Genomic DNA, 26,354 nt, shown 5'->3' with positions numbered 1-26,354 from the left:
TATCTATAGTCCTCTATTTGTCCAAGATCACATGTAAGTGTTCTGTTTGGCTTTGAAAGTTCTTTCCTACCTTCTCTCTCCTTATCTTTTCACAGTCTTCTTATATTTTTATTCTCTCCATATAGGCTATGATCCTGCTGTCTTTGCCTCCTTTGTTCCTCAGACGTGATATCCTATCTCCTGACTTGATGCCTTTTCTCTGGCTCTTCCTTTATCCTTGGAGTGCTCTTCCTCCTCATCTCCTTCAGGGTTCAGCTCCAATTCCACCTTCCCCAAGTTTTCCTCCTCTTGGTGCCTTCATTCTGACTATGTCTCATTTGTATTTTATCTATCTTAGAATATTTAGTTATTTGTGTTTTGTCTTCCTGTTAAAATTTTCAATGCCCTCAGGACAATGTGATGGCATTTTTACTTTTTTTTCTCCTTAGTATGCCCAGTGCTTAGCACAATACTTGGCACTGTGTAAATACTTAATAAATGCTTCTTTACTGATGAATGTTCTAACCATTGAAAACATCCCTGGCATAATTCTAGTTACAGACAGAACAAAGGGGATGATGATAAAGTGGGATGGTTGGGTTATAATTTGGAAGACCTGGCTTCCAGTCTTACCTCTGGCCCTAGTTTTATGATCTTGGACAAGTCATTAAGTCTCTTTTAAGTCTCAGTTTTCTCATTTATAAAATGGATGAATTCAGTAATCTCTTTAGGTCCCTGCCAGCTCTGTATTCAATGATACAATATTTGTATGGTTTTGATTTCACATAATTTTGGTCTCAGCTAAGTCTGTATATTTTGAAAGGCTTTTTTGTTCCTTGTAGTTTAAAGATTATGAAAGTTCAAAATGATAGCGTTTATTTAAAAACATGAAGATGTTTTGTTTTTGTTTTTTTGCATCGCTGATGTGTCTAGTGTAGGCTTATGCAGGCCACTGTTAAATCCACAGTTGTCTTATTCAGGTAGAGTTTATCGGTCAAATTCTCTAGGATATTTGGAATCTGAAATTATAATATCAGAATTAGTTGTTTGTCTTTCCTTGAGTAATAGCAACTTTCTGATGTATAATTCTAGCACATAGCTCATATCTTGCTAGGTATAAATTGACTATTATTTACCAGGGTTTCCCTCAGCCCTGACTAATATAGATTAGGTTAATTTTTCCCTGAAAGGTAACAAAGCTGACCTCGGGCCCTTATTTGCCCCAGAGTCGCTGCTTAACCTCTATTTCTTTTGACATAGCTTCCTGGTAACTTCTTGATGGATTCCTGGTCACTTAAGTTTATATAAAAAACCACCCACTTAAAATCAGAATCTTTCAGAACTGATAGATGTGCCAAGATGGCATGAGTTACCATGGTCCCTGTCTTGCTTCCCAGACATTTTTCCATTATTGACAAGGTAATCACACCTACTTAAGTTTAATGTTGTAGGTTCCTTTTTCAAATATTTTTTTAATGACATGGCTAAGTAAATTTTTTTTTAAAATACTGCCAAATGAGGCTGCAAGTGCACTCATTTAGTGCCATCATTAAAGCTGATGAAGTAAGGGTGCTAGCCTGCGGCAGGCCTTTCTCCGATCTTTGGTAAGTGCTTTGCCTGTAGATCCTGTAGAAGTAATATTGCATTGTATGTCCCATTTTCTTATACAGTCTACATTGATCACTAAATCTATAAACCTTAGAGAATAACCATTCTGTAATTTCTCATGGCAGTGACTTGGCCTGATTTGCTATCATCATAGCACTTATGTTTTCACAAGCAAATCTCCTTGACAGCTTATTGTCATCATATTCTTCGATTAGTGCATGCAGATGGTGATCACTGAGGCTTTTTGGTTCTTGTTTTTGAATCTTTGCCATTTCATAGGTCAGATCCCCCATTTTCAGTTGTATTCAACAGTTGTAATAATGATACCAGATAACAGCATTGTCATCATCAGCATCACATCCTTATCGCGTTCTTTATTACTTTTGGATAGAGTTTACATCAAAATGAATCTGGGCCAAGTTGCTATTTTTTTACTATTATTTTCTTTTAATGTTCTGTTTAGTTTAATACAGAGGTGACTAAAAATACCTTTTTTTTTTTTACATTTGAATAAAAATATTATGTTGTAATTTCATTCACAATGAAAACTATCTACACTGCTATTGTAACAGTATTCTAAAAACAGCTATTGTTATCATTATTATAAAATTTTTGCAGGTCCATGAACATTTATCAGGTTCAAAGTAAGACCTAAGTATATAGCTTTGATGTGAAAATAGCTTAATAACTATAATTCTTTATCTTTGTCTTCTCTTCAGCAAGCAGAGTACTTCATTTTACATGTTAAGCATATCTTGAAATTAGAGATATTTTAGGCCTATGATCCATATCTGTGTAATGTTTGGATGCCTTCAGGGGCTAAAATTGAGAGTGGGTTTCAGATAATGTTACAATAATTTATTTAAAATAAGAGTGCCTATAAATATTTGAATTCATTTAGTAAAATAATTAAAGATTTACATATATCAAAGGGATCAGTTGAAAGGGATGTATTTTTAATTAGAGGCTATTTTTATTAAGACAATTCTTTACTCTTATTTTCAGCTACAATGAAGAAAAAAATGAATGTTTTATCATTTTGTAGTTATATTTTCCTGGAAAAAGTTTTGTTAACTAGCCTTTAATTTTATTTGGTACACATCCCATTTGCTGTATTTTTCTTAATTATGTTTTAAATTGATTGTCCAAGTTATATACAGATATTAACCTCAATGATTATAGTCATCAATTTCTTGTTAGTTTTTGAGGGATGTGTGTATGTGTGTGTGCATGTGCATGTGCATGCATGTTGTAAATAGGACTGGCTGAGATTTTCAGTAAGTGATTTTTTTATTTTTCTAATAATTTAAAAAAATAACTCCACTTTCTAGTTTATTCTGAAAAAGAAAAAAAAAGATATAATTTCTTTGTCACTTGAAGGGGGAATTATTTTGTAGTACTAAGTCAGTCTGGCTACTAACCATTGAAAGGGTTAGTATTTTGCAGTACTAAGTACAATCTGGTTTTGAGCAAGTATGTAATTCTCTATCTAAATACCCACGCTTTGAAATTAGATTGTTGTCTTTCTCTTAATACAATGCAGATCACGTACTTTTACTTGAGACAGTTGTTATCATCTAAGCACTGAAAAGTTAAGGGTTTTGTCTTGGGTCATACAGCCACTATATTTAAGAATCAGATATGAAAGCTTGTCCCGGAAGTGGCCATGGTTCTCCAATCCACAGTGCTACCTCCTAACTACTAATTGTGATATTTTTGTTTTGAATTTGTATGAAGACATAGGTGAACAAAAACTGGAAAGTATTGGCAATTATAAGCTTTGTTGATTAGTGGCTCAGTTATATGGCCTAAAGATAATTTTGTTAATTATTGGTTTCCTTTGTGAAAAAAAGTATAGAATGTAGCATCTGGGTTTCATGTCAGGAGAATGAGGCTTAAAATTAGACTGAGATCTGTAAACATTCTGAAACAATGGGTAAGTCATTGTACTTCTCCAAATCCATTTACTCATCTTGGGAACTGGAGATAAGGTAAAAGCAGTAGATGTGAAGTCATGTGTGCCTGGGCTAAAAGGAATCCTTGCTGGTATGACTATGGGCAAATTATTTATTCTGTGTGCATGTTGGCTTCCTTCTTTTTAAAATAAGGATATTGTAAAAAAGCACTTCAGAGGTACTTTGTAAGTCCAAATACTCTGAATGTTTGTATTCCTTACATCTTAAGATTGTTGTAGGGAAAAAAAAAATTCTTTTTACTTCAAAACACTATTGGATTTCTTGAAAAAGCATGAGAAGAGTAACCTTCATTACCCCCCAGTTCCCTTTTCTTTGTTTACATTGTAGTTTAATTTGAGAGCAGAATAGTAAAGGACAGGAGTATCTGATACCAACAAGCCTTTCACCTTCTCAGAAAAACTTATTCTTAAATTTCTGGGAAAAAAGCACCATGTATGTATATATCAGTGTCATGCTTCAGATGTTAATATTTTTATATAATCTCTTTTTTTCAATGCGTTCTTATTAACTTATGATAACATACTTTTATATGAACAGTTATGTTTGTACATTTAGGCAGTAAAACAGCAAATTCTGCAGAACTACTAAGTATGTTGAATTAGAATGTTTATTGATTGGTTGCAGATCATATTTTCCTGCATTATGTTGACATAAAACATTGGACTCTACTTGCAAGCTCAAATAGATTAGGAATTTCATTAAGGACTACATGTAGTTGTAAATTATGGCTGTTAGTTTTGCCTGATTCCCTTCTTAATGTGTTTCCTTAGAAGTGCTAGTGGAACCACCTAGTTCTTGATACAGTATAGAAGAGTCAACTTAAAAACATATCCATAGAATCTCATGTCTAGTTATTGTCTAGGACTTTATGGACTAGATATTGATTTAATTGTGTGTGTCATTGAGGGAATTACAAAGTTTACAATTTTGCTTCATATTCAATATGAATGGGAGCCAGTCCAGATTGGGTATCTATAAGACAAGTTATTTTTATCTCTTGGAACCTCAGTTTCTTCATCTGTAAAATGGGGATCATAACATTAGTAGTATTTATTTACCTCACAAGTCATTGTGAGGTTCAAATGGAGTAGCATATACAAAACATTTTGTAAGCCCTATATCATATAATTCTGCTTCATATTTGGACTAGCTTCAATACAAGCTAGTTCAGATTGGGTATCCATAGACAACTCATTTTTATCTCTCAACTTCAGTTTCTTCATCTGTAAAATGGAGATCATAACATTAGGAGTTCTTCTTTCATAAAGTTATTGCAAGGATTAAATGGAGTATCATATATAAAACATTTTGTAAGCCCTCTGTCATTATATATATTTAATTTTTTTTTTTCTTTTTTGCTGAGGCAATTGGGGTTAAATGACTTGCTTAGGGTCACACAGCTAGGAAGTGTTAAGTGTCTGAGGTCAAATTTGAACTCAGGTCCTCCTGACGTCAGGGCTAGTGCTCTATCCATTGCTGCCCCTAGTTAAGTATTTTTTACAAATTATCTTGCTTTCTTTTCATATTTTGTTATCTAAATATACTGAATTAGTGACATTCATTTATCAAAAAAATAGAATCTGAATCAAATATACTGTATTTAATTGAAAGCAAAATGATCAGTATAAATTTGTTTTGATTTTGTTTTGATATATTGACACCTGATTTTTTTTTTTCCCCCATTATGTCAGGATCCTGTGTCACTGATTATCCATTTGCTTCTATTCTAGTCTTCAGAGAGATTATTAATTACTTAAATTATTATAATCTATATTTATTACAATGTATAACTTTGGCTGTGCCCACTAAACTTTTTTATAACTAAATTGGCTTCCTATCCTTAGTAAGCTGTCCATACAAAGGTGTTCATGAATTATGAATTAATCTTTCCTTTGGCAAAACTTGAGTCTGTCTACCTCAGTGTGGTTTATTGAATGTAGTGGTTAGCTTGAAAGTACTCACCTTTATTCACATTGCTTTGTAGATGACTGAAAGCCAATTCCTTTCTCCATTTAGCAACTCAAATGAATATATTATCTATCTGGAGGGATTACAGGTCTTTTGATAAAGTAAATTGATAAATGCTTGGTAACTTAAAGGACATGGATTTTAATTCCCAGACTTCTCTATATCACACTTGTAGACTTATTTCAATGTAAGCCCAAATCTCAAAAAATGTTATTATTCTCTTATAAGCATGATATTTAATTAAAAGTTTTTTATGGCATTTTATTTTTATACCTTATATTTATTGATAGAACTCCTTACCATAATGAATTCTCTTACATCAAAAATAAGTAATCAGTCATGCAAAACTGACTGAAATGATCATGTCTGTTCACATAGATAACATTCTATTCCTGTAGTTCCCAACTCAGCTACTAATATCAAAGAAATATATTCAATTATATGATCTTTAGGGTCAAGATTGATCACTGCCATTAATTTTATCTTGATTTTCTTTTTGTGTTATTTTACATTATTTTAGATATTGTATATATATATGTGTGTGTGCATGTGTGTGTATTTTAGTTCTTTTTGTTCAGCTCTGCTATGTTTCATATAGGATATCCCAGCTTTCTCCAATACTTTATTTTTTTTCTGGCATGATACTTTTTTGATGCATTCATATATTGCAGACTGCTTTAACCATTTTCCACCCAGTAGGTACCACATCAATTCCAGTTTTGAAGTGTTACAAAAAGTGCTATTGCAAATATTTTGGTCTTTATTGGACTACTCTTTTTTTGTACTGGTCTCCTGAGATTAAACCTTAAAGTGATTGCATCATTTTCCTAACTTCTAGAAAATGGTGCATGGATAATGTGCTGGGCTTGGAGTCAGGAAAAATTGAGTTCAAATCCAACATCAGACACTTGATAGCTATGTGACCCTGGGCAAGTCACCTATCAATTACTCTATAAAGTGTATAATGTGAATAATAATAGCATGCATCTCAAAAGCTTATCTTGAGGTTCATTGTCCTTCACTCCTTAGCATAATTACTGGCATGTGGTAGGTGCTAAAAAATTACTTATTATCTTCATCCCTTCTAGTTAGTGCTTTGAAGCATTTTTTTGATATAGTTGCTGATTGTGTAACTCATCTTTTGAAAACTGTTCACATCTTTTCAGAGAATTATTCTTGGTGTTATTTATTTGTGTAAGAAACCTAATATGACTTTGGATATCAGATTTCTGCAAGAGAGAGTTGATACAAAATTACTCTCCTCTCTTCCTTCCCCCTAACAATTCTTATTAACTGTACTGTTTGTTCATACTAAAAAAAGTATTTTTATTTTATGGAATAACATTTTTTTTAATCTTTTATAATTCTTCTTTCCCTCTATTTGGATAAGAATTATTTTCTACTCATAGGTCTGAAAGGTTCGTTTTGTTATGATGTAATCTTTTATGTTTGGTTTGTGTCCATTTGTAACATCGTGATATGTGATGGGAGGTGCCATTTTAAATCATTTTCTGCATTCAAATTTTTCTTGCTGTTGTACATAGTCTTACCCTTTTTTTTTGTTTTTGTTTTTGATTATTCTAAATTGTTCAGTTGTTTCTAGAAATGTTTACTATTTTTACTCTTCTAGTTTCATTTTTTACTATTCTACTTTGTCTTTTACTATTGTACTTTTCCATTTTTAAATTGGAAATCAAAAATTTCTTAATTACTACTTTGTAATATTGTTTATAATTCAGTACGTTATACCTTCACTTGTTTACTTTTTTCATTATTTCCCTTGATATTACTGAATACTTTTGTTCCCTGATATGGACTTGATTATCATTTTTCTAGTTTTAATAACAATAATACTTGGTAATGATAGTTATCACTAAGAGCCCATTTAAAAATATTAATCCATTTCATTGTGTCAGTTTTATTAGCATATCATTTGGGAGATATGATCCTGATTTCCTTTATTATCAATTAATAATTTAATTTTCATTTTTGAAACTGGTGTTTTGGTGCTTCTTTAAATTGTTTGCTACTGACTGATCAAAGCTTTGGTGTATTCCTCCCCAAAAAAACAAAACAAAAACAACCAAACCAAAAAAAAAAAAAAAAAAAAAAACCCAAAGCCTCAAAATGCATAGTTTTATTAATGCAGTTTTTTTTTAAATTTTGTTTTCAATTTCATTTTTCATCTCTCCTCTGATTTCAAGGATTTCTATTTTGATGTTCAGTGGAGAAAGTTACTTTTTTGATTTTTTTCTGCTCCGGGCACTGTGCTAAATGTTTTACAGATAGTATTTCATTTAATCCTTAACAACAACTCTGGGGCATAGGTACTATTATTATTTCTTAGGCAGAGAGTGATTGAGTTAGTTACCTAGGATTATACTGCTAGTAAATACATATTTGAACTTGGATCTCTTAATCTCTAGGCCTAGTGCTTTATCCCCTTCATAGTTTCATAATGTTAGCATTTGATAGTTTGATTGGTATTGTTGTTCAGTTATTCAGTCATGTCTCATTCTTGGTAATCTTGTGTACCACACTGTTCAAGGGTTTTTTCTTGGCAAAGATACTGTAATGTTTTGCCATTTTCTTCTCAAGCTGATTAAGGTAAACAAATGTTTAGTAATTTCTGCAGGCTTATATAGCTAGTAAATGTTTTGAGGCCAAATTTGAACTATCTTCCTAATTCATTTAGCTACCTCTTTTAATTGATACAACAATATATAAAAACTAATAAGATGATACTTTTGAAGTTATGTTGGGTTCAGAACAACTAAAACACAATGACTTTCTTCATTATTTGCTTGCTTTTATTGTTGTATAGAATAATTTTGTTCTTATTTATGTAAGTTCTGAGTATCTTCATAGGTTATTTATGCTGTGGTTAAAATAAATTGATTTTTGTTTTTTTGTTTTTGTATCTCCTTTATTTTTAATTATATCCTTCTCTCACTTCCTATTAAACAAACCTTCCCTTATAAAAGAGCAGGTTAGCAAAGTTGATACTGTTATACATTGATCCTTATCCATTATTGAATGAAGCTATTTTCTGATGTAATTTATTTAGAAAAAAGCTTGGCCATTTTAATTTCATATCATTTGGTTCTGACTTCCCTTTCTCCCTTTGTTATTTCTCTTAATTAACATTGTTGTATTCTTTGTATATGTTGTTCTCCTGATTCTGCTTATTTATCTTTGAATTAATAAAATTAATTTTTTCTGCTTCTCTATATTCTTCATATTCATTGTTCTTACAAAAATGTAATAATCCATTACATAAATTTACTACAGTTTACTTGGTTTATCTTTATTCAGTGGAAATCCACTTTGTTTCTAGTATGTGGTTACTATAAAAAATGATTCTATATTTTGGTATATTGGAAACTTTTATATGAACTTTGGTATCTCTAATGTAAATACCTAGCAAAACGATTTATGGCTTAAAGAGCACAGATATTTTAGTTATTTTTGGAGGCTAATTACAGATTTCATTTGAGAATTGTTATAATCAATTCACTGTCTTGTGGATAGTATTTCAGTGTATGTATCTTTCTATAGCACCTCTAATATTGCCTGTTCCTATCAATACTTTTGCTCAATTCTAAGCATATAGGATGTATTGTATACTTTCCTATTTTAGCTATTTGTATTTTGTTGCTATTTATATTAATTTGTCTTTTCTAGAAGTTAGGAGTTATTCTATTGTTAATAGTCTTTATTTAACCTTTTGAATTTTACATTTCTATAATATTTATCGAGAAATGTTGAGGAAACACTAATAATCAGGGAATTTTCCATTGTAAATAGAAGCATTACAACACTTAAAAACTCTGAGAATACTTACTGATCTGCTCTAGTAAAAGGAATTTCCTAAATAAAAATTTTCTATCCTGATGAAATCATGACTCTGATTTTAAAAAGAATAGAGCTTATGTAAAAGCATTTTTTTTTAAACTGGAGGATAATAGTAAGATGTTAATCTAAAGTAATATACTTTTATTTCAGAATATCAGTGTTCTTCTACCTTCTTTTACTTTTATAGTTTTAATTATTTAATCTGAGCATTTCTAAACATATCTCATGTGCTAATTAGTAATTATGTCTAGTGATGATAAGAAATATTCACAATGCATAAAGCTTTCCTACATATTATTGCCTAATAATAACTTAATGATTTTTAATTATTCCATGAACTATTGAATCACCTGCCTTTCTCCTTGAGCTGTCCTCTTCCCAGACATCTGTACTTTACCTAGATTCATTCCTCAATGGTTTGTATGCTACTATCCCTACATACATTCAATATTTCTGTAAATTTGATCCCTTTATTGTCAACTCCTCATTCCCTGGCTCTCATTTTCCTTAATCCCACTTTTTCATTCTAAATAAATCTAGCCTCTCCTTTCTGCTCTCTTATTTGTTTGTTTCATCCTTAATAAACTTATTTTCTTCTCAAACCCTTTTTTCTTTCTCACTTTTTCCATTTTTCTGGTACTTACTGAAACCTAGTTTCTTATAAAGTACGACTATCTCTTTAGAATTCAGTGACCACTTGGGCTGTCTCTTTTGCTGCTGGTATTACAAAAGTGAATCCTGAAAAGGTGTCTACCACAATATGGATAAAAGACAGACGACCAGAAGATTTATAATGGGTCACATCCATTTGCCAAATTTTATTGGGTCTCAAACCAAGAGTGTTCTTCCCTGAAGGGAGCGTAGGAGAGTGGAAAGGAAGGCAAGTTGTACAGGCTTTTATTATGCTCCTAGCTTCCTCTCTTGTTATTCCAAATTGTAAACCTAAAACTTGAGCAGCCTGATGATGTTTAGAATGAGATTCCTGGGCTTCCTGAAATAAAGGAGTATTGGCCCACATGATTAGAAGGTTATCTGCCTTTGAATTACCATCAAAAATAGGACCTGGAAGTCCACTATGAGAGTGGACATGCAAGATATAAATCTTACCTGGATGCTTTCTCACTTGCTCTTGAAGTTCCTTAAAGAGCTGATATATATTAGAGGCTACAAATTTTATTTAGGCTGTGGCAATTCTTTGCACCACACTTATTGAATAGGCTTTTTTGGTTATTTCTGTTCTACAGACTGTTTTCATTGATGAAGTGACTACTTCTTAAGCTATCAAGTCAGCTTAGTTAATAATATGGATGTTGAATAAAAGGGTTATCAAGAGAATCTTTCTGCTAGTTACTGAGGACCTTACAAACATTTCACAACATCCATGGTACTTATTTAGGTGGAGAATCTGCTAATTAGGATTTTAGAATTACCCCAAATTAATTATGTTAAGATTGTTCTCTCTCTTGTTACTAGTTTGTGTGTACTTTAACTGTGGTTCTAAGATCTGTGGAGGCAAAGACCGTTGGCTTAGGTAAATATTTTGTCATTTCTCTTCTGCACATAGTAGACACTGACATTGAGCTTTGTGAATTAGACGAATTGCCCAGGGCTCACCATGTCACTCCCCACTTTCCTAGTAAGTGGAATTCAATTAGTTGTTCCTTGTGATCCTCAGGGCCAAAACGAGAATCTTCTGTTTAGCTTTTAAAGCCCTTCATAACCTAACCTCTCTTTGCCTTTTCAGTGTTCTTATGTCTTAACACAATCACTGCAGTTTCCTTGGTCTTGCTCATGGAAGACACTCACTCTCTAGATTCTGGGCACTTTGGAATGCCCTTCCTTGCTCATTTCAATCCCCAGGACTTCCTGGCTTTTTTCATTGGCTAAAATTCCACTTCCCTCAAGAAGTCTTTCCTGATCCTCTTGATTCAGGACTTTCCCTCTGACATTACCTCTCATTTAACCTGTATGTGACTATATTTATGTTTGCATGTTGTCCCTTCCTTCAGATTGTATGCTCCTTAAAAGGGATGGCTGTTTTTGGCTGCTGTTTGTTCCTTTAGCTCTTTGGCCAGTAGCTGTTATGTAGTGGGCACATATTAAATACTTAATTGACTTAATGACTTAGTGAATTTTCTTTCTATCAAAGTCACATATATGCTACATTCCCTTCCCCCCTTTCCTCCTCTCATTTTGCTTATGTGTATAATTGTTTGGTCCTCCAAATTTTCTTTAAGACTGATAGAAGTATACATTTTGCAATGAATGCTGGGCTGACTTTGACAAAAACATCTCAGTGCCTTGCTTATAAAAATAGGTTCATTGAATACTTGAACTAAAGATTGGTCTACATAATTAGTCTAAATTGAAATAAATGGTAGGAAGATACTAAAATTCTCCCTTATTTTATTGATATGTGATATTTAATAGATAATACAGGAAAAATTAAACTTGCTATATAGCATTGCTAATTCATATCACATGAAGATCTTAGTATTTAAAAATCAAGATGTAATTCCATTTTCTTTAGTTTGCGAGAAGCAAGTATTTTTAGGTGTTTCTTTTCTTTAAGAACTTCCTGAGGTTCCATCGGTTGAGGAAGAAGTACAAGAAACTGAATCCTGGGCCAAGCCTCTTGTCTACCTTTGGCAGACCAAAGCACCAAACTTTGTGGCAGAGCAAGAATACAATGCAGCTGTTGCCAAAATGGAACCATACTGTGCTATTTGCACTCTCCTAATGCCCTACTATAAGGTAAGAGAGGTTGTAGGAATCCAAATAAAGTCTTTTTTTTTCCCCTTTCGATTTAAATCAATATATCTTGTTGATATTAAAGGTGATATTTGGCAATTATACAGGAAAGGTGAAGAGGTGTAGTTAAATAAACCTATATATAAACTACCATATGTCATTGTTTTCTAATTTTTTTGAATTTCTTAAGTAAATTTCAAGCAATGACCAGTAATTACTTAATTTTATAATTCTCCCAATCACCTCTCCTTTCCTTTTATTTAAACAAAAGGTATTCACTTTTGGAAATGTAAAACTGAACTTTGACCATTTAAAAACTTGAAAAGCTAAAAATAGATTAAGTTTATGATAGTTATTTTATAATTGTATGTGTTAAATTTGAACCCTTATTTTTAGTTTTGTTTTGTCATCTTCAAACATTTGAAACTATGGATATACTAAGTACTCAGTAAATATTTCTTGATAGATTTGACACTTTAACCATCTCTTAAGTGACTTTATTTTGGGTAGCGGCAGGAGAAACAATATGGAGCACATCGTTTCTATGTAGATTGAACATTTTTTTCCCGGTAGGAGCTCAAGTTTTAAAATAACCAAAAAAACACAGTTATATGTAATTATTATTTAACATTGACTTGAGACAGAATTTCTTAGGTAAGTAATGATATTCATAGATAAAAATCTGAGAAACATTCAAGACGTAATTTTTTCTTAGACTTGTTTGTTGAAAACTTTATTTTGTGCAGACATTTTCAGAGTTTAAAAATGTTACTCTTATAAACTTCCTTGAGAAAGGGAAATATTTTGCTCATAATATGCTTGTATGTGATGCATACAAGATACCATCATGACTAGAAAAGCTTTCTCTTCATTTAGTCATTAATGTTGGGATATATGATCTCTCTGAACTGTCCTTTATTAGTTAGCTTTTCCATTTCTTCAACTGTCAAAATCCCCCCCCCCCTTTTTTTACTGGTTACAAGTTGGAAGATTGCTAGGGGATGGTGGTTGCTAAGGCTTGAATTGTCTGTTTGTGCTTTCCTTCTATGAGACTATGGTGGGCTCATGTGATAGAGACACCTGAGGGGAGAAGGATAACTGTGTTTAACAATGGCACTTCTAATGGCTTAAGTGGGTGAATTCCTACAGGAGGTCAGCAGCCTCCTAATTCTAAGGCTGGAGAAAGACTTGAGTGGTAAAAAGCTCAGAAGAAGCCTACAAAAAAGAAAACTTCTGAAATGAGTAGATCAAATCATTGGATACATGAGAGTTATAGAGTTCAAAGTGAAAAAAGTAGGCATTTTGAAAAATAACTTATGTATCTTGTTTTTAATCTCATTTGTATTTTCCATTATATCCTTCCCCTATTTGCCAGACATCAAGGAAGGAAACAAGCATTTATTAAAGACCTGCTATATACTAAGCATTGTGTTAAAGCACTTTATAAATTTTATTTCTTTTGCCCTATTTCAATTCATCTTACCAAAGATTATACCTTAACAAGTCAACATTTTAAACATTATACATAGTCATTATATATAAACATATATAAAGAGGATAGGAAAGAGGGGCTTTTCATATCTCTTCTTTCAAGTCAACCTTTGCCATTATAATTTTGCAGCATACATTTTTGACTGTTTTATTGCTAATATTATTCCTTTTATCTGCCTTGTTGTTGTCATTATATAGGGAATCCCCAGTATGTCCAGGATTCATAAATTAATTACTGAATACAAGACTAGGAGACATGATGGGAAAAAGTCTTGCTACCTTTTTACTGAAATATAAACATTGTATTTTTCAGCCAGACAACAGTAATGAAGAAAATTATTGTAGATGGGATACTAAATCCAGTGAAGTGACTTCTGCGGTGGAAAAGACTAAGCCACTCATTCCAGAGATGTGTTTCATTTATAGTGAGGAAAACACAGAACATTCTCCATCCAATGCATTCATCGAAGAGGATGGAACAAGTCTTCTGATTTCCTGTGCAAAGTGTTGTGTACAGGTTCATGCAAGTAAATAAATGGATTATTCAATAATTTATAGGCTTTTCAATCCTTGCAGAAAATTTCTTCTTTGTTGTACTTTTCAGCTATTAAAAAATCTCAATTACTCAGAAATTTTTGTTATTGATTTTTCTTGATCATTTTCTTAAGGAGAAATTATATTTTACTTCTCTTGAGAACCATTGCACGCCACACTGATTTTCTTTCTCTATGTGGCTTTAGAAAGAATCCTTCTGTTGCTGCCCCAGTTTGTAGAGGGTATGATGAATTTGTACTAAGTTTAAGCAATCACAATCTGTTGTATAGCTATAGTAGTTTTTTGATTTGTATATTATTGGAACGATTAGTGAATTGTGTTTTCACAAAGGTAGAGCCAGAGAGCTATAGCTAGAAAATACCTGTGTGGTCTTTCATTTAAGCCACTCATTTTACCCATAAGCGAAATTAGTTCTTGAGAAATTAGGAGACACAATTAGTAAGTGGTGAAGCTGGATTCAATTACTGAATCCCTAATGTAAATATAAAATGCTGATCCACAACATTGAATAGATACTGTTTTATGCTCTCAGTATCCATGAAACCATGAATAGTAAATACTTCCCAAAATTAGAATTAAAGCTAAGTTTTATTTCTTTCATTATATTTTAACTTAATCTGTTAGACTCTTGCACAGTAAAGAATAGACAACTGCATATTCTCAAATCTGTTCTACACTGAGGTGGTGGCTGTTGTTTGCTCTTTATCCTTGAAAGGGATCTTGACTATAGGGAGATGATGCCATGACCTGCAAAGTGAATTGTGAGGGGGGTTGTGCAAGGTCACCAGCTTCACTTTCTCTCCTCTGCATCCCTTGGGATTCAGTTATCAGATGTAGATCAGAATGGCTGGGGAATGCCCTAGTTGCAGTGAGAGACCTTGGACATTTTTAAGTAATCCATTTAGTGATTAAGGCTGAGTAACAAAAAAGGAAAAAAATAGTCTCTTTTGCTTAGTCAAAAAAAAAGTCAATTTACATGAGGAAGACCCTCAGGGTTTCTGGCCCAAATAGAAATAATTACTATTTATTTTTACCCTGAGTCCCTCTGGACCCAAAAGATGACCAATTAGGGCTTGGCCTGGGATCTATTGTTAACCAATTTATGACAGCAAGAGTGATTTGGGCTTAAAGCATGGTTCTTAAGAACGAAATCTAGCAGGTAAACCCCTAGATTTTTGGGGAGGTAAATTGGAGGGTAAATGACCAATCCTTGATTGTGTAATTGTTCTGTCTTTTAAGTATTTTCATTAGCATTTCAGAAACTGATCTTTGAATTAAAGTTTCTTTTCAGTCATTCAGTCTTTGGGGTTCAGTAGCCTTTAAAATCTCTGCCATGAGAAATGAGAACCAAAAGCCTTTCTGAAATCATTTGATCATTTTTGATATAAATAGCATCCATTTTAACAAATGGAGAGGCTTAAGTGATCTTTCTGACTCCTGTGTATTAATAACTCAGGTATGTGAAAGTTATTAGATATTTCAATGAGCTAACCCATTGATATGCCTGACTTTTAAAAACAGGTTGCTATGGTGTTCCTTCTCAGGACATCCGCGATGGATGGCTATGCTCTCGCTGCAAAAAAAGTGCATGGACAGCAGTAAGTAGCTTATCTCCATCTTTCTGTTATTATGTATTTTGCAAGATATAATTTAAAAAAAATATACATTTATGTAATTTTCATTCCAAATGATAAGTTCCTTACTTCTAGCATTTTCTACTCCATTTCATCCTTTAGTTGTCACAAATTTTTTTAATCCTTCAAAGGTCCTTGATTCCCTAAATTGTGGGTGTGCTCCATGTAGCCACAGATTGCAGCAACTACAACTTCAGTACATGATATTGTGAGTGGCTAAAGAAAATGTCATCACTTGTTTGTGAACCTTCTATCTATGAGCCTGTCCAAACCAAAAGAATAGTACAGATCTACATTTTAAAGCCTTTTAGCTTGTATTGTGCATGCTAGAGTTATAGTACACTTGCATGGCATCTGAAGAATGGCTTCAAAGGCCACACTTTAAGTGTAGTCATTAAGACAAATAACTATCATTTATGGGATCAAATATAAAATTCTTCAAAGTCCTTCATGACATATCTTTCTCCCTTCACATATTTTGTGACCCACTGATACCAGTTTCCTTGATGTTCTATGCATAAAACATCCCATTTCCATTCTGTGGGCATTTCACAGATTGTCCCCCTTTCTAGAATACTTTTTGTCTCCATTTCCTGGCCCAATTAAAATTTCAGCATTTACAGATCCTCCTCGGCAGCAACCCTGGGCTTGGCATCCTTTATCAGCAAAATTCCCCTCAATCTTTTAGGACTCAGGTTCCCTCAGTCTATGCTGTCCTGGAGTGGACTGTCCATGTGCTTTGGGCTGGGGCTACCTCTGAATCCAGCTAGCTACAGGCTTCCTCTTTGCTTTTTCTGGAGCTAGCTGGAGGTGCTGACACTTCACACCAGTTAATCTTCAGTCCTGGGGTCTCCTTTCTGCACTTTTCCGGTTGTCCTAGGAAGACCTCTCTTCGGTCCCAAGTCTTGTTTTTTACCTATGCATATTCGCTGGAGGCACATTGGCTCTGAAGAGCTTGAAATTTTTTGACTTATTTCTCCCCTCTCCCAAATCTGACGTTTTTCTTTTCAGGTACTGAGGTTTGCCATTTTTTTCTCCAGTGGATTGAAGCAAACAGGGCTTAAGTGAGTTTTTCAGGGTAACAACCCAGAGTTGCTAAGGTAGTCATTATTAGTTGCTGCTAATAAGTGTCTAAAGCTGTATTTGAACGTTGATCTTCCTGACTTGAGGCCAGGTCCTTTATCCCCTTTGCTACCCAGCTGTCTGACCTGATATATAGAGTCACTTAGTAAATGCTTGTTGCGTACCCGATTACCTTACTATTAACTTCATGTCCTCTTAGACTTTACTCTGTAATAGAATATGCTCAGGATCTGTCCTTAGACATGTTTTGTTTGTCACTTTTATCAGTGATTTAGATGGTAGATTTGTGGACGAAATAAAGGAGAAGAGCTGACTTGAATGTTAGGTTAGATTTAATCACAAGGGAATCCATATTCCAGCCTCAAGGCCCAGATTGCACAGAACCTAAACATCTTAGGGATAACTGGGATCCAGAAGCCAGAGCTAGTACTGGTTCCACTCTATCCTGATGTCTCCCATTATTGGTGGGAGAGTCAGGATTCCAAAAGGTTTTGGTATGCTAGACTATTATTGATGTGGAACAGGAACTTTAATCAGTCCATTATCAGACCTTTAATCAACTCATTCTGTTCCCCTTGTCATACACCAAAGTGGGCTGTAATCACTTGGACTGTCTCATTAATATATCTAAAAAGCATACTTTACTTACCCTTGTTTCTTTGACTGCCTAATCGTTTAGATGCACTTTTGAATTTGTTCTCCCTGGCCTCTCTTAATTGTTCCCTTACTTCCCTTCCTACTTCCCATCTTGTTTAATCATTTGATCCATCTTTGCTTAGTCTTTTTATCTCTGCTTTGTATGACATGCATACTAAAAAAATCTTTGAGTCACAAGGACTAGATATGGTAGTCACTTTCTTCATATAATTTCCAAATTGTTCTTTCCAGAATGGTTAGATTGATTCACAGCTCCTTCAGTAGAGTATTAGTGTGCTTATTTTCACATAGTCCTTAAAACAATGTCTTCCCCTCTTTTGTCATATTAAATAATTTGTACAATTGACAGTAAAACCTCAGAGTCTCTTTGTTTTTCATTTCTCTTATTAAGAGATCAGAAACAGTCTTTCATATGTTTCTTAATAGGAAATTACTAGAAAACTGATCATATCCTTTAACCATGTCTTTGTTGGTCTTTTTCTTATTGGTTTATTGTATTTTTGCTATTTGCTAATATATCTTGGATATTTAGATCATTATCAGAGACATTTGATACGCAAATTTTTTGCTCAGTCACTAAATTCCCTTTATATCCTGGTTTCATGATTTATTTTATTTTTTTTTTTTGTACATATACTTTTGTATTTCTTGCCACGAAAATTTTTTCATTTCATCTTTTGTGATTGTCTCTTTGTCTTTTTTGATTCAGAATTTACCCAGTAACTATATTTGTAAAAAGAAACAACTGGTTTTCTTATGATTTTTTTATGGTATGACCCTTATATTTCATACAATTATTCATTTACAATTTATTGTTCTATATCATTCATGATCTTAGTCTAAATGCAGTTTTTGACTGGCTCTACTTTTTCCAGTCGTTTTTGTCAAATAGAGAGTTTATTCACAAGTAAATTACGTTTTAGGATTTATTAAATACTGGGTTATTGAGTTAAGCTATTTCTAATTCATCTTTGTCTAATCTGGTCCATTGATCCACCTTTTTAATTTTGAATCAATACCACATAATTTTGATGAATCTGTTTAGCCTTTCAACATCTATATCAAATGTAGTATCATTAATTATACTTGTTTTAAAATTTGGACAACAGAAGTATATATTTTTGACATCCCACTATATGTATTGTTCCCCATGTATTTTCATATTTCCTTATTTTTTTAATTCTCTAATTGTTTCATACATAGTCTTTTGCTCATTCAATTGTTTGTGTCTCTGTATTAGTATAAACTGTCTCCTTGTACTATTCAGTTAGTCAATAAGCACTTAATAACCTCCTATTGTTTGCCAGGGAAGGAAAGGAAAGGAAGAAATATTCATATACAACCTACTAAAATATACTGTGCTTAGTGCTTCTTTACAAATATTATCTCATTTGATTCTGACAACAACATTGTGAGGAGGTGTTATTATCATCATCCTTAATCTGTAGTTGAGGAAACCGAGGCAAAATAGATTTTTAATAACTTGCCCCAGGTCACACAACTAGACATTTGAGGCCTTATTTGAAGTCTTCTGACTTCAGGCTCAGTGCTCTCTACAATGCATTACCAGCTAGCTTTAGGTAATGCTAGGCAATGTGCTAATGCTTGGGATACAAAGAAAGGCAGAAGACAGTATCTGTTCTCAAAGAAATTACAGACTAATGGGGGGGGGGGGGAAACATCATGCAAACAACTACGGACAAAAATTAATATTTACACACAAATAGTAAATAATAGAGGGAAGGCACTGCAATTAATTGTAAAAGCTTCCTTTAGCAGGTGAGATTTCAACTGGGAATTGTATGAATCTACAGAAGACATGTGGTAGATGATGGGACTTACTCTTCTTCTGTCAGGAAGATGCTACTATCAGATAATTCCCAGCCTTTTTAGGAGGGAACTCTTTTTTTTTTTTTTTTTTTTGGCTCCTTTTATTTTATTTTATTTTGTAAGTAACTTTTTATTGACAGAACCCATGCCAGGGTAATTTTTTACAGCATTATCCCTTGCATTCACTTCTGTTCCGATTTTTCCCCTCCCTCCCTCCACCCCTTCTCCCAGATGGCAAGCAGTTCTTTACATGTTGAATGGGTTACAGTATATCCTGGATATAATATATGTGTGCAGAACCGAACAGTTCTCTTGTTGCACAGGGAGAATTGAATTCAGAAGGTAGAAATAACCCGGGAAGAAAAACAAAAGTGCAAGCAGTTTATATTCATTTCCCAGCGTTCTTTCTCTGGGTGTAGCTGCTTCTGTCCATCTTTGATCAATTAAAGCTCTCCTTATTGAAGAGATCCATTTTAGGAGGGAACTCTTTATCCACTCACATTGCCCATTCCCCAATCTCTGGGGATCTTTAAATTACCTTATGAGATGTAGATGAACATGTCTTTGGGCAGGTCTGGGACCTATTCTGCCACTAGGCTCCTTAACCCCTCCCTCTGAATTCCTGCCTTTATTTCTCTTTCCCTGAGAACAAAACCACAAATTGGATTTCCCCTGTAAAAGATCTGCTTATAATACAGATCCTGAAGATTCTTTTCAGGACTAATCCCTCTTTGGGAATCTTACTCTTTCTCCCCCTCCTAGTGCTTTCCCTGTAATGATCCTTTCTCCTTACTCTGGCTAACGCTCTCTACCCTAACCTGCTGGTCAGTGACTCTCTCCCACCCCTCCGAGTACTCCTTTCTCCTGGTTAAATTGTGAGTTTGGGAGAGAAGAGAAGACTGTCCCAGGCGTGGGATTTGTTCTCAGAAAATGCCCGGTGCAGAGAAGCGGACGGGCGGATGGGAGGGGCCTAAGAAAACTGGACCGTTTCAGGGGTGGGGGGCAGAAAGGGGAGAGGAAGAGCTTTGAGGGCCAACAGTGAGCTTTATAAGTGATTTTAGAGGTGATGAATTTATTGAGTTAGAGGGAAGAAGGTGCGATATTTTCAAACCCCTACGATATGAAAAGAAGTTTGGGGGCTTGTGGAAGGACGAACTAGAGTGAGGGGCGGCACACCGCCCAGGCATGAAATGAAGCAGGCCTGCACCGGAGTCTGGGTGGGGTCGGAGGAGAGAGACGCGTGGAATCAGCTGGCCTGGACATCTGCTGGAATATGGAGGGTGTCAGCCGAGGACCCCGGAAGATGTGCTGCCCGCTACAGTCCTAAAAAGTTTAGAAGGGGGCGGGGCTAGATTTTACAACAAAAGATGTCTGTAGGCCTCCAGTTCCAGATGCCCAATAGGAAGCTGGACACATGAGGCCTTTTAATCTCTGCTCTGAAGCTACCTCTCTAGGAAAGCTTTGTTTAATTCGTCTGCAAGTGATCTTTTTCACCTCATATTCTAGAGCACGTTTTCTTGGTTCTCTTTTGCCCCATTCCATTGACCTTATACATTCCCCACTAAGTTTGTTAGGGAGCGAGGGTGACATTGTTTTTCATCTTGACCTTGCCCAGGGCCTAGCATGTAGTGAGTGGTAAATGAACATTTCTAGGGTTGGTGAATAAATGAAATAAATTACAAAAGCAACTTGTCACTTCCTTCTTCTGGTCCACTTCCTCCCACATCTAACATCATACTAGTTACTTAAGTGCCCAATAAATATTTTGAATTGATTTGATTTGAATTATATAACTATATACTTTTGCTCTCCAAAAACACAGGAATGGCTTTTATGAGAATAATGCTTTAGTTTTAAATCTTAGTTTTTACTGAAATTTTTGCAAACGAATCAGTTTTTATAATAAAAAATAGTTGTAGTTTGTCCTTTGTTCTCAAACAGGACCAAATAAAATTAATAATAGCAGCTGACAATTATATTCAATTTTAAATGTTTCCTAATGCTTTCAATGCATAATTTGATTTGATTTTTGTTAATTTTAAAGTTAAATACAAAATAAAGAGAAAAAAATTTGCCATGTATACAACCAACCATAAGAAAAGATTTAATATAAAACAATAAATTTTCAAGAAAACCTGTATAATAAATACTATACATTGTTTTCAAAACTGCTCAGCTTTTCTTTTGTTCTATGCTAACTTTTTTTTCCCCTTCTCATTTCCCATTCCCCTGAAGAAGGCTACAATTAAGTTTTGAAATGTTTAGAAATATACATGATATCTAGGAGCATAAACATATTTAAGACCTTAATATGTCTTGTATAAAATAATATTTTAATTTAAAATAATTGAAATTATTCTTTTGTACTTCAACAATGCTTTTACCTTGTTATATAGTTTAAGGTCTGATGCTGCTGAATTTACTTCCTTTACATCTTTTTCCTCTGGTTTCTCTGAAGTTCCTGAGCTTTTGTTGTTCCAAATGAACTTTGTTATTAGTTTTCTAACTTATTGAAATAATGATTTAGTAGTTTAATTGGTATGATATTAAATAAAAAGGTTAATTAGGTTAAATTGTCATTTAAAAATTATATTGGCTTTCTCTGCCAATGAAATATTATTTCAGTTATTTAGACGTTTATATGTATAAAAAGAGTTTTATGTTGGGGCATCTAGGTAGCACAGTGGTCAGAGCACCAGCCCTGAAGTCAGCCCTGAGTTCAGAACTGGAGTCAGACACTTAAACTTTCTAGCTGTGTGATTCTGTTGAATCAGCAAAAGAAAAGAAAAGAAAAGAAAAGTGTTTTAAGTTTATGTCCATATAGTTCTTGTGTCTATTTTTGTAGCTATATGCTCAGGTATTTTATACTGTTTAGGTATTTTAGATGATCTAAATCAGTATTTAATAATATTGCTGACAGTGTAGTTTCTCTATTTTTCACTTTCAGCTAAATCTGTTTTAATTTTAACCTTTTCTAAGATCATAATTGCTATCCCTGCTTTTTTTTTTTACATGCTAAAAATTTTACTCTTGCTCTTTATCTTCATGTTTATGGCATTTTTATGTTTCCTGAAAGCAACATATTTTTGAATTTAAAATTTTAATCTGCTGTTTCTGTTTTATGGTAAATCCATCTTTTTTTTTTTTTTTTTTTAAATTCAGAATTATATTCTATTGGGAGAGTTACTTGTGTTGGAAATCTTTACTCTCTTGCTCTAGGGAATTAGTATTTCAGACCTTATAGTCTTTGAAGATAATAACTGCTAGATCTTATAGTATCCTTATTGTAGCTCTATGATATTTAGTTTTTTTTCTTATTTATTCCTGTATTTTCTCCTTATCTTGGGAACTTTAAACTTTTGGCTAGGATATTCATGTAAGTTTTCCTCTTGGGATCTTTTTCAGGTAGTGATGCTTGGATTTCTTTCTATTTCTACTTTGCTTTCTTGTTCTAGAATTTCATGGCAATTTTTGTTAATAATTTCTTATAATATGATATCAAGATTTTTTAAATCTTAATTTTCAGTTATTCCAACTCTAATAAATTATTTCTCCTTAATCTGATCTCCAGATTGGTTCTTCTTCTGATGTTTCAGTTTTTCTTCTATTCATTCTTTTGATTTTTGTTTTGTTATTGATTTCTTGTTGTCTTTTTTTTTTAATTTTTATTTAATAATTACTTTATATTGACAGAATCCATGCCAGGGTACTTTTTTTTTTTTTTTTTAACAACATTATCCTTTGCACTCATTTCTGTTCCAATTTTTTTTCCCCTCCCTCCCTCCACCCCCTCCCCTAGATGGCAAGCAGTCCTTTATATGTTGGATATGTTGCAGTATATCCTAGATACAATATATGTTTGCAGAACGGAACAGTTCTCTTGTTGCATAGGGAGAATTGGATTCAGAAGGTATAAATAACCTGGGAAGAAAAACAAAAATGCAGATAGTTCACATTCGTTTCCCAGTGTTCTTTCTTTGGGTGTAGCTGCTTTTGTCCGTCATTTATCAATTGAAACTCAGTTAGGTCTCTTTGTCAAAGAAATCCACTTCCATCAAAATATGTCCTCATACAATATCGTTGTCGGAAGTGTATAATGATCTCCTGGTTCTGCTCATTTCACTTAGCATCAGTTCATGTAAGTCTCGCCAGTCCTCTCTGTATTCATCCTGCTGGTCATTTCTTACAGAACAATAATATTCCATAACATTCATATACCACAATTTACCCAGCCATTCTCCAATTGATGGGCATCCATTCATTTTCCAGTTTCTAGTCACTACAAATAGGGCTGCTACAAACATTTTGGCACATTCAGGTCCCTTTTCCTTCTTTAGTATTTCTTTGGGATATAAGCCCAATAGGAACACTGCTGGATCAAAGGGTATGCACAATTTGATAATTTTTTGGGCATAATTCCAGATTGCTCTCTAGAATGGTTGGATTCATTCACAACTCCACCAACAATGCATCAGTGTCCCAGTTTTCCCGCATCCCCTCCAACATTCATCATTATTTTTTCCTGTCATCTTAGCCAATCTGACAGGTGTGTAGTGATATCTCAGAGTTGTCTTAATTTGCATTTCTCTGATCAATAATGATTTGGAACACTCTTTCATATGAGTGGTAATAGTTTCAATTTCATCCTCTGAAAATTGTCTGTTCATATCCTTTGACCATTTATCAATTGGAAAATGGCTTGATTTCTTATAAATTTGAGTCAGTTCTCTATATATTTTGGAAATGAGGCCTTTATCAGAACCTTTAACTATGAAGATGTTTTCCCAGTTTGTTGCTTCCCTTCTAATCTTGTTTGCATTAGTTTTGTTTGTACAAAGGCTTTTTAATTTGATGTAATCAAAATTTTCTATTTTGTGATCAGTAATGGTCTCTAGTTCATCTTTGGTCACAAATTTCTTTCTCCTCCACAAGTCTGAGAGATAAACTATCCTGTATTCCTCTAATTTATTTATAATCTCGTTCTTTATGCCTAGGTCATGGACCCATTTTGATCTTATCTTGGTATATGGTGTTATGTGTGGGTCCATGCCTAATTTCTGCCATACTATTTCCAATTATCCCAGCAGTTTTTATCAAATAATGAATTCTTTTCCCAGAAATTAGGGGCTTTGGGTTTGTCAAACACTAGATTGCTATAGTTGACTATTCTGTCTTGTGAACCTAACCTTTTCCACTGATCCACTAATCTATTTCTTAGCCAATACCAAATGGTTTTGGTGACTGCTGCTTTATAATATAGTTTTAGATCAGGTACAGCTAGGCCACCTTCATTTTATTTTTTTTTCATTAATTCCCTTGAGATTCTCGACTTTTTATTGTTCCATATGAATTTTGTTGTTATTTTTTCTAGGTCATTAAAATATTTTCTTGGAAGTCTGATTGGTATAGCACTAAATAAGTAGATTAGTTTAGGGAGTATTGTCATCTTTATTATGTTCGCTCGGCCGATCCAAGAGCACTTAATATTTTTCCAATTATTTAAGTCTGACTTTATTTGTGTGGAGACTTTTTTATAATTTTGCTCATATAATTCCTGACTTTCCTTTGGTAGATAGATTCCCAAATATTTTATGGTATCAACAGTTATTCTGAATGGAATTTCTCTTTGCATCTCTTGCTGTTGGGTTTTGTTGGTGATGTATAAAAATGCTGAGGATTTATGGGGATTTATTTTGTAGCCAGCTACTTTGCTAAAATTATGAATTATTTCCAATAGCTTTTTAGTAGAATCTCTGGGGTTCTCTAGGTATACCATCATATCATCTGCAAAGAGTGATAGTTTGGTTTCCTCATTGCCTACTCTAATTCCTTTAATTTCTTTCTCGACTCTTATTGCCGAGGCTAGTGTTTCTAATACGATATTAAATAATAATGGTGATAGTGGGCAACCTTGCTTCACTCCAGATCTTACTGGGAAAGGTTCCAGTTTTTCCCCATTGCATATGATGCTTACTGATGGTTTTAAATATATGCTCCTGACTATTTTAAGGAAAAGTCCATTTATTCCTATGTTCTCAAGTGTTTTTATTAGGAATGGATGTTGGATTTTATCAAATGCTTTTTCTGCATCTATTGAGATGATCATATGGTTTTTGTTTGTTTGGTTATTGATATAGTCAATTATGCTAATAGTTTTCCTAATATTGAACCAGCCCTGCATTCCTGGTATAAATCCTACTTGGTCATAGTGTATTATCCTGGTGACGATTTTCTGTAATCTTTTTGCTAATATTTTATTTAAGATTTTAGCATCAATATTCATTAGGGAGATTGGTCTATAATTTTCTTTCTCTGTTTTCAGCCTACCTGGTTTAGGTATCAGTACCATGTCTGTGTCATAAAAGGAGTTTGGTAGGACTCCTTCAATCCCTATTTTTTCAAATAGTTTATATAACATTGGAGTTAATTGTTCTTTAAATGTTTGGTAGAATTCACATGTAAATCCATCTGGTCCTGGGGATTTTTTCTTAGGGAGTTGATTGATAGTTTGTTCTATTTCTTTTTCTGAGATGGGACTGTTTAGGATATTTACTTCTTCCTCTGTTAGTTTGGGCAAGCTATATTTTTGGAGGTATTTTTCTATTTCTTTTAAGTTGTCGAATTTATTGGCATAAAGTTGGGCAAAGTAACTCCTAATTATTGCTCTAATTTCCTCTTCGTTAGTGGTGAGTTCTCCCTTTTCATTTTTAAGACTAACAATTTGATTTTCCTCTTTCCTTTTTTTAATCAGATTTACTAAGGGTTTGTCTATTTTGTTGGTTTTTTCATAGAGCCAACTCTTAGTTTTATTAATTAATTCAATAGTTTTTTTACTTTCAATTTTATTGATCTCTCCTTTTATTTTTAGAATTTCAAGTTTAGTGTTTGACTGGGGGGTTTTAATTTGTTCCTTTTCTAGCATTTTTAGTTGCAAACCCAATTCATTGACCCTCTCTTTCTCTATTTT

The 26,354-nt window shown here is 33.5% G+C and overlaps 1 protein-coding gene across 1 annotated transcript in view; it reads left to right on the top strand.

Annotated features, from left to right (window-relative positions):
- Positions 1-26,354, top strand: part of KDM4C (lysine demethylase 4C) — a 437,566-nt gene that overhangs the window by 250,169 nt on the left and 161,043 nt on the right. The window contains exons 13-15 of the mRNA XM_051987536.1: positions 11,959-12,140; positions 13,942-14,155; positions 15,705-15,781. Of these exons, the coding sequence (XP_051843496.1) occupies positions 11,959-12,140; positions 13,942-14,155; positions 15,705-15,781 (473 nt within the window). The remainder of the gene's footprint in view (positions 1-11,958; positions 12,141-13,941; positions 14,156-15,704; positions 15,782-26,354) is intronic.

Source organism: Antechinus flavipes, chromosome 1 (genome assembly GCF_016432865.1).
Source record: "Antechinus flavipes isolate AdamAnt ecotype Samford, QLD, Australia chromosome 1, AdamAnt_v2, whole genome shotgun sequence".
Taxonomy (NCBI): domain Eukaryota; kingdom Metazoa; phylum Chordata; class Mammalia; order Dasyuromorphia; family Dasyuridae; genus Antechinus; species Antechinus flavipes.
Note: the sequence above shows the minus strand (reverse complement) of the source record. Positions and strands in the feature narration are given on the sequence as shown.